At 38.8% G+C, this 20,377-nt stretch overlaps 1 protein-coding gene across 1 annotated transcript; it reads left to right on the forward strand.

The window, feature by feature from the left end:
• The first annotated feature begins 12,433 nt into the window (after positions 1–12,433).
• Positions 12,434–14,511, forward strand: LOC139901470 (gibberellin 2-beta-dioxygenase-like). Its single transcript, XM_071884181.1, has 4 exons — positions 12,434–12,813; positions 13,419–13,785; positions 13,921–14,172; positions 14,410–14,511. The coding sequence occupies exons 1-4, from the start codon at positions 12,434–12,436 to the stop codon at positions 14,509–14,511; spliced, it is 1,101 nt and encodes a 366-aa protein (XP_071740282.1).
• Positions 14,512–20,377: the final 5,866 nt, after the last annotated feature.

The raw sequence follows: 20,377 nt of genomic DNA on the forward strand, positions 1-20,377 counted from the left end.
TGGGCACTTGGTAACTAACTTAACGTAATATCACCCCCTAAAAGTACACTTGGTGAGTGCGTAAGTTTACGAAGTATTAAACACCCGTTAAATGCTAGCGCTACTAGCCCGAGTGGGGATGTCAAACCCTATGGATCCATATCTAAGATTCGCGTTCACCGGTTCAAAGACCAATGACTAAACGTTACAGAGCTAAGGAGAAAGTTTATGCCGTTGTATAACCCACACATATATAAGGTTTAAGTACTCGTTCCTAGTATGTAAAACGTAAAAGCGCATGTATTATCAGTTCCCAAAATAGTTAAAGTAAAAAGGGATGCTATAACTCACAGTGAAAAGTAGTAAAGTCGGTACGAGATAAGTAAGCAAGTAGTTGGACCGAAAGGTCCTCAACCTAAGTCAAAAGTTACTAAGTCAGTAAATCGTTCCCAAAGGTTTAAAAGTATGTAAATTAGGTCTTAAGTATCATCATCATTCAACAACATAAGTAAAAAGTAAAGTAAGTTTTCAATCAAGAGTAGAGATCGAAACAAAGGCTGACTTCGTTCAGCTGCCACGACCTCTATACAAACTGAAATGAGGTGAGATCAGTGGCCATGGCTCCGTATATGAGTCCTTTAACCACTGACCAATCTTTTAGAACCAAACACGTCTTCCTCTGACCGTGACGACAGTTTAAGTGCAAGTAGGTCAGAAATTTCAGCACAACGTTAAAAGGGCGTAGTGACTTTCGGAAGGTTATAAATCCTAAACCGTAAGTCGGATGAAGACGAGTCTTAAATGAAAAGTCATCTAATCAAACCGAACAATCTGGAAATAAACTTTTCCAGTAGCCCAGTAGCCTAATCAGATCCAGAAAACAGTAAGAAAAGTGCTCCGGTGGATTCTTGGTGCCTGATGCTCATCACGGTTCTCATCCTTGATGCTTATAGCTTCAAGTGTACAAGTCGTTGATGTGTTTGCATCATCTTTACCAAGTTTTGACCATCATAACACTAGTGTATGTCTAATATAAATAGCACAACTCATTTAAGGGTTGTAAGAAGGTTGATGAACCAAAGTTACATCAAGATCTTAGATCCGACACATACATGAGTTCTAATAGTAATATTAAGCTATAAACTTGAATGTAAACTAAATAAACAAGATCTTAAGTTGTAGAACTTAGATCTTAGTTAGATCTTGAAGATCCTAGACTAGAAAGTCTAGATCTAGTGTTCTTAAGTTAAACCCTAAGTTATGGAACTTGGATCTTTACTTTAATAAAACCATAAGTTATGAAACTTAGATTTTAATCTTGTAGAATATATATATAAGCTTATAAGCTTTTGTTTTAGAAAAAATTGGAAGACCATAAGCTAAAGAAACTTAGATCCAACATAAGTGTATGAAGTTATAACTAGAAAGTTTAACTTCCATGTTCTTGAACTTACAAAGTTTAAACTTTAGTTTCAAGAAAAATGAGATCAAGTTTAACTAGTAATACTTGACCAATATTATACAATCATGAATTTAAAACAAAAAATAAAGTAATCAACTAAAGTTACAAGTAACAAGTTCATGTTTGTTTCATACTTAAGAAGATTCAAGCCAAAACTTGGATCTTAAGAAAATAAACCTTAAGTTTACAAAACATGAACACAAGTAAGATCTTAAAGCTTATGAACTTTAGATCTTTATAATATTTCAAGTGTAGAACCATAAGCTAACAAGCTTAGATCCTTGTTCTTGACTTCTCATCAAACAAAGGATGGAAGAAGCAAGATTCATGAAGATATAAACTATAAAGCTTGATCTTTAACAACAAACACAAACAAGTAAATTGATGATGATATTTGGTGATTTTTAAAGGAAAAATAAGAAAGAAAAATAAAGTTGTTACTAACAATTTAGAGAGAAAAGTTGAGAGAAAAGAAGTGGTGTAAGTAAGTATGTGTAAAATGAAGTGTAAACTAGCATATAAGTAACAAAAAAAAAAAATTGAACTCCCTCCCCACCAACAAAAGGCTGACGGTTTAGAGGCTCCCAAAGGGGGGTGGTCAACATGTTCTTTCATGTATGGGAGGGTGTTGTATGCTAGGAAGAGTATAAGGTTAAATGCATAGAAAGTTGGTGCTTGCATGCTTGAAACATTTTTGTCTCCACACTTAACTTAATTAATCTTGTTTAAGCTTAATGTATCACTAGCATAATGATGGGCTCACAGTTAGTCCATTAAGAAAGGTAGGGTGGGCTTTGATAGTCCAAGTCCATTAACAAAAGCCCATGTATAAGTATGCAACAACTTAGTAACAAGCCCAAGTAATTAACTACTTACATTAGTTAATTAGAAATAATTAATAATAATTAATCATGAACATAAATAATATTCGAAATATTATTTGTGAAAAGCACGTGTCGAAAAGACGAGTCGGGACATGGAAAGTCAAATACGGTAACAAGTAAAATGTATAAGAATACATTTAGTACAACGCAAGTATTAATAATAAATATTAATAATATAAGTCAGAAAATCCAGGGTCGTTACATTACCCACCTGTTAAGGAAAATTTCGTCTCGAAATTTTAAGCTGAGGTAGATGGAGGAGTTGGGAAAAGGTGAGGATACTTCTGCATCATTTGATCCTCTCGTTCCCAGGTAAACTCGGGTCCTCGTTTGGAATTCCATCGGACTCGGACGATCAGAATCTTGTTGTGTTTCAAAGTTTTGACCTCATGGTCCATAATTTCAATAGGTTCTTCCACGAAGTGGAGTTTGTCATCAATCGTAAGTTCCTCCAGTGGTATGATAAGTTCCGGTTCAGCAAGACACTTCTTCAAATTCGATACGTGGAAGGTAGGATGAACTGAGCTCAGTTGAGTCGGAAGATCCAGACGGTAAGCAACGGGTCCAACACGTTCCAAGATTTCGAAAGGACCAATGTATCGCGGGTTTAACTTTCCACATTTTCCAAAATGAATCACACCTTTCCAAGGTGCGACCTTCAACATTACACGGTTACCCACGTTGACTTCGAAGTCTTTACGTTTAAGGTCGGCATAACTCTTTTGGCGATCACGGGCCGTCTTGAGTCTCGCTTGAATTTGGACAATCTTCTCAGTTGTTTCATGGACTAACTCGGGTCCGGTGATTTACTTTTCGCCTACTTCGGCCCAACAAATAGGAGAATGGCACTTGCGGCTATACAACGCTTCGAAAGGTGCGGCATTAATACTCGAATGATAACTGTTGTTGTAAGAGAATTCGGCTAGCGGTAAAATGCCTTTCCTAAGCCTTTCCGAAATCAATAACACAAGCACGCAACATGTCCTCCAAAGTCTGAATTGTGCGTTCGCTTTATCCGTCGGTCTGTGGGTGATATGCAGTACTCATGTTGAGACGAGTCCCCAAGGCTTCTTGCAAATAACGCCAAAATCTGGAAGCAAAACGGGCATCTCGGTCTAAAACAATTGATAAGGGCACACCATGACGAGATACAATTTCCTTTATATATAGTTCAGCGAGTCTCCGTATCCATTTCCTTCATGGCTAAGAAGTGTGCAGATTTGGTAAGACAGTCAACGATAACCCAGATGGTATCGTATCCGCCCAACATCTTTGGTAGTTTCGTAATGAAGTCCATTGTTTTCCTTTCCCACTTCCATTGCAGGATTTCTGGTTGCTGAAGTAACCCAGAGGGCCTTTGATGTTCGGCCTTAACCTTCGAGCAAGTCAAACACTTCCCAACATAAGTTGCAACATCCTTCTTAAGATTTGACCACCAATACTATTCCTTGAGATCGTGGTACATTTTACCGGCTCCTGAATGAATCGAATATCTTGACTTGTGGGCTTCGTCTAGAATGAGGCTTCGCAAATCCCCATAACTAGGCACCCAAATTCTTCCAGCGAAGTATCGGAGTCCAGTCTCCTTTACCTCGAATCGAGAGACGAGAATGTTCAAGTGTTCATGAGAAATATTCTCCTCCTTGAGAGACTCATCTTGGGCTACTCGGATCTGGCTATTGAGATTTGAATGGATGGTGATTTTCAGTGCCCGAACACGAAGAGGTGCCATCCTCTCCTTTCGGCTCAAAGCGTCCGCTACAACATTTGCCTTGCCAGGATGGTAACGAAGTTCACAATCATAGTCGTTCAGTGTCTCGATCCATCGTCGCTGTCTCATGTTTAGTTGTTTCTGATCGAATATGTGTTGGAGGCTTTTGTGGTCGGTGAAGATAGTACTTTTAGTTCCATAAAAATAGTGTCTCCACAATTTGAGCGCAAAGACAACGGATCCAAGTTCGAGATCGTGAGTAGTGTAGTTTCGCTCGTGAATCTTCAGTTGATGAAAAGCATAAGCAATTACCTTCGTTCTTTGCATCAATACGCAACCAAAACCATTTTTTGAGGCATCGCAATACACAACGAAGTCATCACTGCCTTCAGGAAGTGATAAGATAGGCGCGGTGGTTAAATTCTACTTCAAGGTTTGAAATGCTATTTCTTGTTCGGTTTCCCAAATGAACTTCTTCCCTTTGTGAGTCAGCGCGGTCAAAGGACGTGCAATCAGAGAGAAACCTTCAATAAATCTTCGGTAGTAACCGGCGAGACCTAAAAATTAGGGTATATGAGTCGGAGTAGTGGGGGTTTCCCACTTACTGATAGCTTCGATCTTTGTGGGATCAACTTTGATACCTTGATCGCTCACAATATGACCCAGGAATTGGACTTCCTTCAACCAAAACTCGCACTTAGAGAATTTGGCATAAAGTTACTCTTGTCTCAAGAGTTCAAGCACTAGTCGAAGATGTTGCTCGTGTTCTTCTTTGCTTCTGGAGTAGATGAGGATATCATCTATGAAGACGATAACGAACTTATCCAGGTATGGCTTGCACACACGATTCATGTGATCCATAAACACGGCAGGTGCGTTGGTTAAACCGAATGGTATCACGAGAAACTCATAATGACCATAACGGGTTCTGAACGCAGTTTTCATCACATCACTCTCCTTCACCCTCAACTAGTGATAACCGGATCGCAAATCGATCTTAGAGTAAATGCTTGATCCTTGCAGCTGATCGAAAAGATTGTCAATTCGGGGAAGGGGATACCGATTCTTGATCGTCAATTTGCTGAGTTCGCGGTAGTCGATACACATGCGGAAAGATCCGTCCTTCTTCTTCACAAACAAAACAGGTGCGCCCCAAGGCGAAGAACTTGGTTGAATAAATCCACGGTCTAGTAGTTCTTGTAGTTGACTCTGCAACTCTTGCATTTCAGAAGGTGCGAGTGGATAAGGTGCACGAGCTACAGGTGCAGCTCCTGGCACTAAATCGATCTGAAACTCCACTGCTCTTGATGGTGGTAATCCAGGCAATTCTTCTGGGAAGACATCGGGAAATTCGTTCACAATTCGTACATCATCCACGCTCTTCACCTCAGTTTCTAATGTTTTCACATGTGCTAAAACAGCAAGACGCCCTTTCTTCATGATATTTTGTGCCTTCATGCAACTAATGAGGTTTAGCTTCGAGTTACATCTTTCTTCGTAAATAATCATTGGCTCACCATCTCCGCGTGGTATGCGAATAGCTTTATCTCCACAGATAATGTCGGCCCTTACCTTGGTCAACCAGTCCATACCGACAATCACGTCAAAACTTTTCAATTTGATGGGTATCAAGTCAATCTCAAAATCCACACCAGCTATGTTGATAATACCTCCTCGGCTAATTTGGTCAACTTTCTCAAGTTTTCCATTAGCTACCTTAACAAGCATACTCTCTTTTAAAGGAACTAACGACCAATTTATCTTAGTGCAAAAGTGTCTACATACATAACTCCTATCGGAACCAGTTCAAATAGGACAGAAGCTAATAGATTGTTGATAGTGAATATACCTGTAACCAAGTCGGGGTTCTCACGGGCATCCCTTGCGTTTACGTTGAAAGCTCTTCCACTCACTGGCCCGCCGTCCTTTCTCTTGTTGGGGCATTCATTCCTGAAGTGGCCCTGTTGTCCACACTCATAGCACTTCCTTGGTCCAGTAGGGTTTGTCTTCACAGTTGGGGTGGTGATCTTACAGTCTTTGCCAATATGCCCAGTCCTTTTACACTTTTCACCTACCACGTTGCAGTATCCGGTATGATGCTTGTAGCATCTCTTGCACTGCGGGAGACTACCCTTGTAGTTAGGGTTTGAGCTAGAGTTCGGGTTAGGGTTCCTCCCGTCGTTGTTCTCCTTGAAACTATCATGCCTCTTAGCTGGGTTTTGATCAAATACCCTTCCCTTGTTGCTGTCCCACTTACGTTTCTCATTACTAGTTCCCGATTCTGATTTTGCCTTTTCTGGTTCTTTGCTGGTAATTTGGTTCATCAGGGTGTGCACCATGAGCATAGCTTCGGGGACATCAGCTGGTTTCGAAGATGTGACATTTCCCTGGATGGACTTGGGAAGTCCCCATAAATACCGTTCCATTCACTTAAATTTCGGGGTAACCATCGTGGGACACATCAAAGCTAGTTCCAAGTACCTTCGGTTATAACCGTCAAGATCGGTTTCCACAACCTTCAACTCCCAAAACTCAGCTTCCATTCTCTGAATCTCTGTTCTGGGGCAGTACTCTTCGATCATAGCCCCCTTAAATTCCTCCCACGGTGTAGCATAAGCCTCGTCAATACCCTTAGCCTGAGCAAGTGTGTTCCACCAGGTTAAAGCGCCGTCCGACAGTGTACAGGAGGCATACTTAGTCTTGTTCATTTTTGAGCAGTTGCTCACACGGAACACAACTTCCAATTTCTCAAACCATCTTGTCAGTCCAACTGGCCCCTCAATACCACTGAAATTATGGGGCTTGCAGCTTTGAAATTCCTTATAGGTACACCCGTTATGATTGTCCTGGTTAACCGGTGGAGCTTGGGGGTTGACATTCGCAATTGCTGCGGCTACTCATTCAGTTATCATCTCCTCAATCTGTGCTGCTGTGGGCGTTGATCTTCCGTTTGCCATTGATCTTCGAAATAGAAATTTCGACTTAAGTCAAAATCCAGCATTCAATAAATAGTAATACGGTATATGGTAACCAGCATGGAATCAACACAACACTTGCTAATTAAGTAATGGAACTAGATACAGATACCACAAAATCATCATATAGTAATGTAAATAGAACACCGTACAGAAATTAAATAACACAAGGTTCCATTCATTAATAAGAAAGTTGCATACATCCGCATACGGTTCGTACAATACATGAGTAAAACATGAAACTACAAACGGGATTACATAATGAAATCTAATACAATAGCCCTATGGTGACGGTGGGTAAAGGATGTCCATCATGTGTAACACCTGATCCTCGAGCTCAGTTACCCGATCACTGAGGATATGCACTTCCCTCGTCAGTTCCTTGACGACGGGGGATGCTGGTGGGGCAAGCGGTGCAGATGGTACAGGTGGAGCTGGTGGTGCAGATGATGCTGGTGGAGCTGGTGGTGCAGACGGTCCAGCACCAGAAGTAGACGGTGCGTAATGGGAAGCCTTACGCACGAATGGATCAGTAGGGTAAGGCATAACCCGCTTACGGGCGGTAACCCTAACCAACTGTCAGCGTGCGTCCACGAACGGTCTACCTCCGTTAACCCCTGGAATAACAGTACCATCGAAATGATACCGCTTCTTCAGTGGGGTAGAGGGCAGCTGCACGTGCGTTTCCTCAGGTTCCTCGTCGGAATCCTCGTCGGAATCCTCCTCGCTGAAGTCATCGGATGATGAGTCGTCTGAATCATCTGAGGGTGGATCTACTCGACCAGCGGTCATCAGTCGATATCTGCTAGGCAGGATCGGCACGACACGTCCATCAGCAAGGCGTCTGACCCAATGTCCTCGCTCATTACGGAAAGGACCGTCCCCATTTTCCCCAGGAATCACAGCACCACCGGAATGGTGCTGTGGCTCCGGGAGTCCTGGGCTAGGTGGAGCTGGAATCTCCTCTGGGTCCCCATCTCCGTCTGAGATGATCATCAGGTCAGGTGCGTGGCTACTGTCCCCAGAGGATGAATCGCCAGAGTCACTGAAGGGTAGCGATGATGGGATCTGTGAGTCAGCAGCAGTAGCATGTGAGGTGGCAGATGAATCTGAGTCGCTATCCAAGTCAATGATGATGGGCGAGATATCCGACATCTGAACAAGGAAAAATAACTTTTTTCATGTCAGTAAGTCATATATAAAGCACGTATTAGGCAAAGTAACTACGACAGTCTAGATCATCTATAGCAGTAAATAACATGGCAATAATAACAAGTATCATGCAATCGAAAGCAGATAGTAGCATGCAGTAGTGAAAACAAGTAGTAGTATACGAGATATAGCAGTAAAAGTAAGCAGCAGCATGCAACAAGTTCTGCAAAAACAAGTAAACTAGCAAGTTGTAGATTAGTCCTATTAGTGAATTCTACTCGGTCCGGTCTAGACTTACTAATGCAACCTAATTCCCTACAACAATGCTCTGATACCAAATGTGACGCCTCGTACAAAATTAACGTGTACGGATCATCAACAACAGGATCATTACAAGGTCAAACACTATATGTTGTTTTAAAATAAGTTTGCATTCATAAGAAAGGGTGACGTCATAACCAACGTCATAAGTTTTACAAACGAAAGTATGCTTCTATGAATAGAAGAAATTAACATAAGTACGAGACCCGTAGGTCATTACAAATTCATTGTTTCAAAAGTAACATAGTTTGTGAATGCAAGGTAAACGTTTCATGCAGAGACATCTCTAACAAAAGCAGCGGGAGTCTACACAGCAAGACTACTACAGCAGAAGAATCAAACCTCTAAGCACCTGAGAAAACATGCTTTAAAACGTCAACACGAATGTTGGTGAGCTATAGTCTAAGTATAACAGTAATGTAAGGTAGGCCACGAGATTTCGTATTTCAAAACAGTATGAAAAGTATATGTTCAACCGTGGGCACTTGGTAACTAACTTAATGTAATATCACCCCCTAAAAGTACACTTGGCGAGTGCGTAAGTTTACGAAGTATTAAACACCCGTTAAATTCTAGCGCTGCTAGCCCGAGTGGAGATGTCAAACCCTATGGATCCATATCTAAGATTCGCGTTTACCGGTTCAAAGACCAATGACTAAACGTTACCGAGCTAAGGGGAAAGTTTATGCCGCTGTATAACCCACACATATATAAGGTTTAAGTACTCGTGCCTAGTATGTAAAACATAAAAAGAGCATGTATTCTCAGTTCCCAAAATAGTTAAAGTAAAAAGGGATGCTATAACTCACAGTGAAAAGTAGTAAAGTCGGTACGAGATAAGTAAGCAAGTAGTTGGTCTGAAAGGTCCTCAACCTAAGTTAAAAGTTACTAAGTCAGTAAATCGTTCCCAAAGGTTTAAAAGTATGTAAATTAGGTCTTAAGTATCATCATCATTCAACAACATAAGTAAAAAGTAAAGTAAGTTTTCAATCAAGAGTAGAGATCGAAACAAAGGCTGACTTCGTTCAGCTGCCACGACCTCTATACAAACTGAAATGAGGTGAGACCAGTGGCCATGGCTCCGTATGTGAGTCCTTTAACCACTGATCAATTTTTCAGAACCAAACTCTTCTTCGTTTGACTGTGACAATGGTTTAAGTGCGAGTAGGTCAGAACTTTTAGCACAACGTTATAAGGGAGTAGTGACTTTCGGAAGGCTATAAATCCTAAACCGTAAGTCGGATTAAGACGAGTCTTAAACGAAAAGTCATCTACTCGAACCAAAAAATCTGGAAATCAAATTTTCCAGTAGCCCAGTAGCCTGATCAGATCCAGAAAAGAGTAAGCAAAGTGCTCCAGTGGATTCTTGGTGCTTGATGCTCATCACGATTCTCATCCTTGATGCTTATAGCTTCAAGTGTACAAGTCGTTGATGTGTTTGCATCATCTTTACCAAGTTTTGACCATCATAACACTAGTGTATGTCTAAGATAAATAGCACAACTCATTTAAGGGTTGTAAGAAGGTTGATGAACCAAAGTTACATCAAGATCTTAGATCCGACACATACATGAGTTCTAATAGTAATATTAAGCTATAAACTTGAATGTAAACTAAATAAACAAGATCTTAAGTTGTAGAACTTAGATCTTAGTTAGATCTTGAAGATCCTAGACTAGAAAGTCTAGATCTAGTGTTCTTAAGTTAAACCCTAAGTTATGGAACTTGGATCTTTACTTTAATAAAACCATAAGTTATGAAACTTAGATTTTAATCTTGTAGAATATATATATAAGCTTATAAGCTTTTGTTTTAGACAAAATTGGAAGACCATAAGCTAAAGAAACTTAGATCCAACATAAGTGTATGAAGTTATAACTAGATAGTTTAACTTCCATGTTCTTGAACTTACAAAGTTTAAACTTTAGTTTCAAGAAAAATGAGATCAAGTTTAACTAGTAATACTTGACCAATATTATACAATCATGAATTTAAAACAAAAAATAAAGTAATCAACTAAAGTTACAAGTAACAAGTTCATGTTTGTTTCATACTTAAGAAGATTCAAGCCAAAACTTGGATCTTAAGAAAATAAACCTTAAGTTTATAAAACATGAACACAAGTAAGATCTTAAAGCTTATGAACTTTAGATCTTTATAATATTTCAAGTGTAGAACCATAAGCTAACAAGCTTAGATCCTTGTTCTTGACTTCTCATCAAACAAAGGATGGAAGAAGCAAGATTCATGAAGATACAAACTATAAAGCTTGATCTTTAACAACAAACACAAACAAGTAAATTGATGATGATACTTGGTGATTTTTAAAGGAAAAAGAAGAAAGAAAAATAAAGTTGTTACTTACAATTTAGAGAGAAAAGAAGTGGTGTAAGTAAGTATGTGTAAAATGAAGTGTAAACTAGCATATAAGTAACAAAAATAAAAATAAAAAATTGAACTCCCTCCCCACCAACAAAAGGCCGACGGTTTAGAGGCTCCCAAAGGGGGGTGGTCAACTTGTTCTTTCATGTATGGGAGGGTGTTGTATGCTAGGAAGAGTATAAGGTTAAATGCATGGAAAGTTGGTGCTTGCATGCTTGAAACATTTTTGTCTCCACACTTAACTTAATTAATCTTGTTTAAGCTTAATGTATCACTAGCATAATGATGGTCTCACAATTAGTCCATTAAGAAATGTAGGGTGGGCTTTGATAGTTCAAGTCCATTAACAAAAGCCCATGTATAAGTATGCAACAACTTAGTAACAAGCCCAAGTAATTAACTACTTACATTAGTTAATTAGAAATAATTAATAATAATTAATCATGAACGTAAATAATATTCGAAATATTATTCGTGAAAAGCACGTGTCGAAAAGACGAGTCGGGACATGGAAAGTCAAATACGGTAATAAGTAAAATGTATAAGAATACATTTAGTACAACGCAAGTATTAATAATAAATATTAATAATATAAGTCGGAAAATCCAGGGTCGTTACACCGTATTTGATGAAAATATTTAAAGTATGAAGGAATATGTTCTTGAGAATAACTGAGTATACCTGCGGGTATACGGTTAAACAGTCGACTGCTCATTCGAAATCGTCTTGGAAATTTATCTTCGGGGAACGTTGGTGTGTCGAAAAAGTAATCATTCCACAAAAGTGTAGCCCTTTCAGCACGATCTATATAAAAAATCTTCTTGGATTTCTCGGAATAAGTTCTTGATTTTCTTCATCATCGGCATTTAAATAATCAAGAAGTTCGAGTTGGTGTTCTGGATCATACGCACTAGCTACTTGTACGATATCTTCGAAATTCTAATCGACATTATTCATTTTGTGGAGTAAGAATTGTGAAGTATGTTGTAAATATAATTTGGAGTATGTTGTAATATAAATTTGTAGTGTGTTTGTTAGATGTGGAGTATGTATATATAGAGAGTAAGAAATTAAAGATAAAAATATATACATATATATTAAATGTTCAAACGGCTAGAAATGGGACCGTTAGACATCAAACGGCTACATTCTCTCGTGATCAACTTTGCTAAAGATGAAAATATCATTGGCGGTGGTTGAATGGCGGATGAACCACACGCCGCTAATATCGGCGCCCTTCAACGGTAGCGCCGTTGGCAGCCCAACAACACTACCGATAATAGTGGTCTTATACTTCTGAAATTTACCTCTCTTTTGACTCTCGGAATTTGAAACTATCGATCACTCATGGGTATTTGGTGAAGGTGATTCACAAATTTCAAACTCTTGCCAAGTAAGTTGGGTGATTTATCAAAGATAACAAGATACTTATATATACGTATTTATCTATATCTATTTATTTAATTTTCATTTATTTATTTGTTACGCACATGCATGCTGACTACTTTTTGCCTCCTAACGTGTATAAATAGATAGTTCCGTTTTCTATTGACACCAAACAACCAACATGGTGATACTATCACAACCCCAAAACAAGCCCCGTGTTAAACCATGCACCACCACCATAACCAACAAAACTCAATTTACAGGTATTCCTGTTATCGACCTTTCGTGTCCGCATGACGCCAAGAACCTCATTGTTAAAGCGTGTCAAGATTACGGCTTTTTTAAAGTCGTGAATCATGGTGTTCAACTATGGCTCGTGTCAGCACTAGAAAAAGAAACCATACGATTCTTCAACATGAGCCAAATCGAGAAAGACGAGTATTGTTCCCCAAATCCGTTAGGTTACGGAAGCAACAATATTGGACCAAATGGTGACGTCGGCTGGATCGAATATCTTCTCATTACTTCCAAAGATTTCCCAACACACAACAAAATGTTTTCGTAAGAATTATTTTCCTTCCATAATTTTTTTTAGCCTAGTGGTTAAGGTCATTAGTTTCTTACACGAGGTCTCATGTTTGAATTATGTCTAGATAAAATATTTTGTGGTGGCTAGAGAAGAGTTAAAAACAGCCAAGAGTAATCATGCTGCGTACATCAATATGCCTTCCGAATAGCCTGAAAAGTAAAAAAAAACCTTTAATCTTTTTTAGAATGAACGAATGACCTAAAATCTAACATACATAATATATGAGAGGTGATACTCGCACACCAACTTTGATTCATACACACTTTTTAACACAAATTTACAGTTATATCCCTAAGTTTATTTAAGGAGTTGAATCTTCATAATTATAAATTAAGGGTATAGTAGTAAATTTGGGTATGAATCAATTTTTGATGTGTGAATATCATTTCCCATAATATATACAACCATCAAGTATATTAACATATCACTGTATCACTGACTCAAATGAGCCTTTAACTCCCAACTTTTTAGTTGAAATGTTGTTGTGATAATGACCCTTTGGTTCTTTAGTAATTTTACATATATTTTTTTTCTCCATTTACTTACATTTAATAAAAAACATTCTTTCTTATGCAAGGTCACTAGCAAAAGAGTACATGGAAGCAGTTAAAAAATTGGGGTGTGAAATTCTTGAGTTAATGGCAGAAGGCCTTAAAATAGAGCCAAAAAGTTTGTTGAGCAGAATGCTAAGTGACGACAAGGCCGACACTGTGTTCAGGTTTAATCACTATCCAGCCTGCCCAGACCCATACCCTGACCCAAACCCAAACCATAGAAGCATGAGGAACCCAATTGGGTTTGGTGAACATACCGACCCACAACTGATATCAATTGCAAGATCTAATACCACATCCGGTCTACAAATCTGTCTGCCTGATGGAACATGGGTTGCGGTCCCACCTGATCATTCTTCATTTTTCATCAATGTGGATGATCTGCTTCAGGTAAAATTGATACTACAAATACTAATAAACCCTGTACTTATTAATATTGGTCTTCTTAATATGCTTATCTGGACTATACTCATAATACATTAATTGGCATGCTTGTAATAGATAACATTTTTGACTTTAATGAAGGTGATGACAAATGGAAGATTCAAAAGTATAAGGCATAGAGTGATTGCAGACAGAATGAAGTCAAGAGTTTCAATGATATACTTTGGAGGTCCACCATTAATGGAAAAGATATCACCCTTGTGTTCAATTATGGAGCCAGGTGAAGAAAGTTTATACCATGAGTTCACTTGGTTCGAGTACAAATCGTGCACCTACAGGACCAAGTTGGCTGATGATAGGCTGTCTCTCTTTCAAAAAGAGTATTACCCTTTTGTTTGCCAAATCTTCAAAATAAATCACACTTCAATATGATCAATAGTCAAATTTAGATTGTATCGTTATGTATCATCATGTAAAGTTTTGAATTGTGCTTTGTAAACATACTTCCATTGTACATTAATACAATCATTTCCATGTTAATATTGGTTTTACCTGCATTACTTCAAATACAAACACAATTGAAATTGAAATTTATTTTATTATAACAATTGAAATTTTTTTTTTTTACAGCGATTAGGATCACCCGAGGGGATTAAACCACCCGTTGCGATCCTGACCTCCAATAAAAGAGGCAGACCACCAACCGCTGGATCACATCACAACTTCAATTGAAATTTTATTTTAACAAGCGTTTTGTGGTTCGCGCTTTTTGCGGTGTGTGATCACCGAGTAATTCTAATAGTAACCACCAATGAGATGATAGCTCAACGATACCGCTCATTCTATAAGCATGCAATTCGAAGGACGTGACCCGGTTTCGAATCTCACTAGAGGTTTCCCAATTCGAAATATGTGGCCCAGATTCAAATAGGTATTGTGGGTTTCCTCGTGGCAGGTGTTCCAGATACAATTGGGTGGGTGGATTATCCACATGTGTTGGACCACGTAAGTGACTCCTAACTTGCTATTCAAAAAAATGAAAGAAAGAAAATCCCAATCGAAACCACAAATTTCATGTCTGCGACTTGGTTTTATCAGTCATGATCGGATCACGGCCTAGTCGCGATCCAAAATTCGATGTCAGCGCACATATGTGAGGTGCGGAGATTTCTCGACCACAGCCAGACCATGAACAAGTCATAACTGAGGTATCTATGACACAAACGCACATTCAAAGTGTGAAGTGTAGGTAATCAAGAAATTCCGCTCATGACTGGATCATAGCCTAGTCGCGTCGGGATCTTTAAGACATCGCACACGTGCATTGTGCGACGTGCGGTGACTGAGTTTTCTTGATAGTGACATGGCCATAACCATATTATGACTAAATATTTAGTAATAATATGATGTTTTACAACATGCTTAATTGAACTTATTTGTTTCACTATGTAAGACATCATGAACACATCTAATTAATCCATGTATAAGCTTAAAGATGAATAAATTACATGCATAGTGATTAATTAGGTTTTTTTTTCATCAATGACATGTTGACCAACCAATAGGACTTAAGCAAGTGTGTTAAAATTAAGCAAAAGTTTATGATAAATCCGAGATTACTTCAATTGGTTATCAAGACTTGTATCTAAGAATGTTGGGGTTCCATCTTTGATTATGACAAGTCACTATTTAAAGAATACAACCAAGGAGAATCATACACTTAATGCATATAGTACTTTTATAGGATGTTGAGTATCATTTGCAGGTATTAAATGAAGTAAAGAGGCCAAAAGAACCAGGTTTGAATGGATTCAAACGGCCATACAACGGCTAGATGAAAGTGACCCGACAACGTGCGGTCGACCCACGATCGACCGTGGGTTGAGCCGCAACAACGGCTAGTTTTATTGTTCTCTCTCTATAAATAGCAAGACTTGGAGAGCTTTGAAGATTTGACCCTCTTGCATGCTTCAATTCAAATTTATCAGAGAATCACAAGATCATAATTCATATATATTTTTGTGATTAGCAAGAGACGTTCTATGTTCTCATAGATTGTAGAAGTGTTGTAAACTTACTATCAAATTACTATCTTTGTGAGTTTACTTAGTGTTGTATTATCCTTTGAATTGTCTTAGGATTTTCATCACTAGAAAGGGTAAGTCTTTTACTTTGTAACTATAAGCATAATCTAGCTTAGCAATCTTCTTCCTTAAAGGGAACTAGGAAGTTGATTAATTCCATTGAGGATTAATACTTGTCCAAGGTGAAGACAAGTTCATCTAAGTTAGAGGTGATCTTTCAAAGGGATAGAAAGATTAGGTTTGTTTTCTACAAAGGAAGTACAAGACTTGTAAATCGGATTTCCACCGGATTTGAAGAATAGACTTAGTGAAGCAAAACTCTCGATTAGTGAATCGGGGAGTGAATTAAGGTGGATTAGTTAACATCCACCCAAACCACTATAAATCTTTGTGTTTATGTTCTTTACTTTACTTTCCGCACTACTTCAAACATAAACACTACACACATTGAGTTTGGGTTGATTAAGTTGATCAAGGATTGTTTAATCTTGTTGATCATCGAAAAATTTTTAAAAATCGTATTAAGTAACTATTCACCCCCTCTAGTTATTTACATATAGAATACCAAATTCTCATATAGTTAAAACCGAATATTATAACGCATATATTCGATCGGTACCAGTTCGATTTCAGTATTTAGGTACTAACACTCATTCGTATAATGGGCTATTTTTAAGATCCAATATAGATGAATTTGTGAATAAAACAAAAAGAAAGCGTAAATGTAAAAAAATAATTTATTTCATATCAAATCGTTCCATTCCACAGCTTTCTTACTCTCAATATATGTATTGAGGTCACTACAATGTTAGTCTTTCTAGTGATATCTAAAGATATGTAACATCCTGTTTTCCCAGAGGGTTGGGACGTCGTCCAATGTGTGGGACGCTATCCAGTGTTGAAGGACTGGACGCCGTCCAGTATTCTGGACGTCGTCCGGATGTACTGGCGGGCCAGCTGTCTTACTTTGGTTATATTAAAGGGACTTTTTGGTAATTTCACTTATGGAACGAGTTTAAGGCCTCTAGATCAGTTCATTGAGTGTCATCACTCCATTTTCAACCACCACTTCCTATCCACTTAAATTCTAGAGAGAGAGAGAGAGAAGGGTTTTAGTGTGTGAAAGCTCAATCCAAAGAGGAAGAAGCTAGTTTCGAGTCAAAGTGCGTGTTTTAAAGTTGTTCATCTACTCCCTAGCTATGTTTTGATTGTAGTGGTAAGCCTTAACTTCGATTTCCTTACTTTATTTGTTTAAGGGTTAGGGTTTGGGTTAGTGGATGACCCGAAATGGGCGTGTTGACTTTAAAATGATTAAATGGGTAATTGTTGACCTAGTTGGGCAAGATGAGTGTGAAATGTCCTAAGTTTGTGTTAGTCGGTGTTGTTATACCTTAATCACTAGCTTTTAGTGATTTATGATGGGTCTTGACCTTAAATGGACGGTTTTGGTGTAAGTTGGTCAACCAATGCATTTAAATCATTAAATGCACAAGAGTGTATTGTTGGTGTTTAGTCCAACGAATTGTATATTAATTATATACATAATGTACTAGGTACGTTGCGTTGAAGGTTGCGAGCTTGATTAACTCACCAAAGGCGTTAAGGTGAGTGGAATAATTATATATGTATGTATATGATTTATTTTCTTGTGGGATATGGGTTAAAGTTCGATGTTGACGATACCATATCCTAGAGTATATTGTTTGTTCGTTTTGATGAGGGTTTAAGTTCGATGTTGACGATACCTCATGTATGGATTTAAAGTTCGATGTTGACGAAGCCATACCACTATTGTAGTGACATTCGATGAGGGTTTAAGTTCGATGTTGACGATACCTCATATGTGGGAATAAGTTCGATGTTGACGATACCACATTAATTAGGACGGATGGGGAATAATTTCGATGTTGACGATACCATTCGTTGGGCTAGCCTTGGGATTTGGATACTAGTGGATGTTGTGAACATCGATGTTTGTGTATTTTGTTGTAGCATATTGTAATGTTTGCGTTATATGCTATTGTTATACTAGCTTATGTTATCGAGGATTTAGCGTTATACGTTATGAAGGTATGCTAATTATATTGCTAGTATGTATGCGGATTTGGTGTAAGTGTTTGCAGGTAAGTAGGTTATATATGTATGTGTATAACTATTGTACTCACTAAGCTTTGCTTATCCTCTCGTTATTTACTCTTTTTAGGTTCCGGCGTGGACAAGGGTAAGGGTGTTCAGTTGGATTAGTGGCCTCCCACTTTGTTTTGATAGGGGACGCATTTGGAATGTTTAGTTTTTGAAGTTTGGCCAAGATGTTGGTAGTTTAACCCCAAACACCATGCTCTAGTTGTCGTTTGGAATTTAAACTCTTAAGGTCGAACTTGTATTTTTGAACGAAACTCGTAAAATGGCCGTTGTGGGCCCGATGTTGTAAAACTTGCTTTTATTGTGGAAACCTCTTAGTTTTAATTATGTTAATATGTTGTGAAAAGGAATTCGTTTAAAAGTGTCGGGAAGCGGAATTTCCGCTCATGTAAGTTGGACCCGGGGAGCAGGAACTTTCAGTTCATTTGGACGCCGTCCAATATGCTTGGACGCTTTCCCAACCTTCAGAGCTGGATGCCGTCTAGTATTACTGGACGCCGTCCAGATGTGTTGAAACAGATTTTTTTTTTTTGGGTCATATTTTGGTATAACGAGGTATGGGTCGTTACAAGTGGTATCAGAGCATGATCTAAGGGATTTAGGCGACTTGAGATAGGTGCCTAGACTTAGACTTTATTGTGTATGCGCTTTATGAGGGACTTGTAGGAGACGGGTCGGACCGGGGATTTGTTAGTGCCTAGGTTTAGGCGAACTAACTATGCGCTAATTGTATTGTGTTGTGTTTTGCAATCATCAAGCGAGATAGACGTTGTACTAGCTAGTTAATACGATGTGCTCGTGTAACAATGATTAGCTACCATTGTTACGGGTTCAAATCGTGTCAAACAAGCGATGTACGACGATTGTTAAGTAAGATGGGGCGGCGGGGTGTATAAGAATATTATGTTGTATCCTTTCGTTTCATTGTTTAATCTATTTTTGTTTTATAGTATGAAGACGAGAAATGGACCCGAGAACCATGATGGAGGTACGAGTGAGGACCTCGAGTTTACGGCCAAAGTTGAGACCATCATTAAAAAGCAAAGAGCGAAATTTCTTGAGGATGCCCGAAAGGTCTTCGAAGAGTCGGTTGATGGGAAAGTAACCGAGTTAATAAACGAACGAATGAATGCCGCGATTGAGGAGGCATTAGAAGCTAGAAATATTTATCCTCGTGGTGAAGGGGGTGATGGTAACGGTGGACATGGAAGGCGAGACTTCCATTACAAAAATTTCAAGGATGCTCAACCTCCTATGTTTAATGGAGTAAGGGATCCGTTGAAAAGCACATGTTGGATCTCCGACATCGAGGGGGCTTTCCGTACCGCGGAGTGTCCTCCCGAGAAGAAGGCGAGGTACGGTTCTAGTATGTTGCATAAAGAGGCCAAGTTGTGGTGGGACGATAAAATCCGATTATACGAGGAAGAGCAATGCATGAGTTTGACGTGGGAAGAGTTTAAAAAAGAATTTTTCAAAGAATACCGAACTCCTTCCGACCTTGATAGAATCCGGGACGAGTTGCACAATTTGCGACAAGGTTCAATGGACTTGGTTACTCTCAAGTCTAGCTTCTTGGCAAAGACTCGTTTTTTTCCGGAGTATGTTGGTGATGATCACAAGTTGATGCTAGGTTTTTTATCGTACACTAAGCGATGAGTTGAAGGGTAAGATTAGCCGCTAAGTCTTTTGATGAGTTATTTGAATTGGCTCGGGGTTTCGAGCCGGAGGTTCCAAAAAGAAGCGACTTCTCTTTCTCAAAGAGAAAATTTGAGGGTTCGAGTCATTCGAACTTTTCCAATAAGAAAAACAAGAAGGGTTCCAAAAGTGTAAATAGTGTGAAGAAGGGAGGTTTCATGAACTTTATCCCTACTTGCTACAATTGTGGGGTACGAGGTCATTTGGCTTGAGATTGTACGAAGCCTTCTACGACAAACAAACTCACATGTTTTAATTGCAACAAAGAAGGACACCGAAAGTTGGAGTGTCCCAATTTAAACACCGACCATGTTAAACGGTTAGAGAAGGCGGCGGGTACGGCTAGAGGACGAAATTATTTGATGACGAATGATGAGGCCAAACAATCCAAAGAAGTCGTCTCAGGTACTTTCATGGTTAACTCTAATCCGACAGGGATACTATTTGATAGCGGTGCAAATTTGTCGTTTGTGTCTTCGCGTTTTGTGTCTAAGCTTGATAAACCACTAGCTAAGTTAAGTCATCCGGTAGAAGTCGAAATAGCGGATGGTAAGACGGTGCTAGGGGTTGATGTGTGTAATGATTGTGATATTGTGTTTGGTTCCGAAACGTTTAAAATTGATCTTATCCCGATGACTTTGGGTGAATTCGATATTGTTGTTGGTATGGATTGGCTC

This window comes from Rutidosis leptorrhynchoides, chromosome 1 (assembly GCF_046630445.1).
Source record: "Rutidosis leptorrhynchoides isolate AG116_Rl617_1_P2 chromosome 1, CSIRO_AGI_Rlap_v1, whole genome shotgun sequence".
NCBI lineage: Eukaryota > Viridiplantae > Streptophyta > Magnoliopsida > Asterales > Asteraceae > Rutidosis > Rutidosis leptorrhynchoides.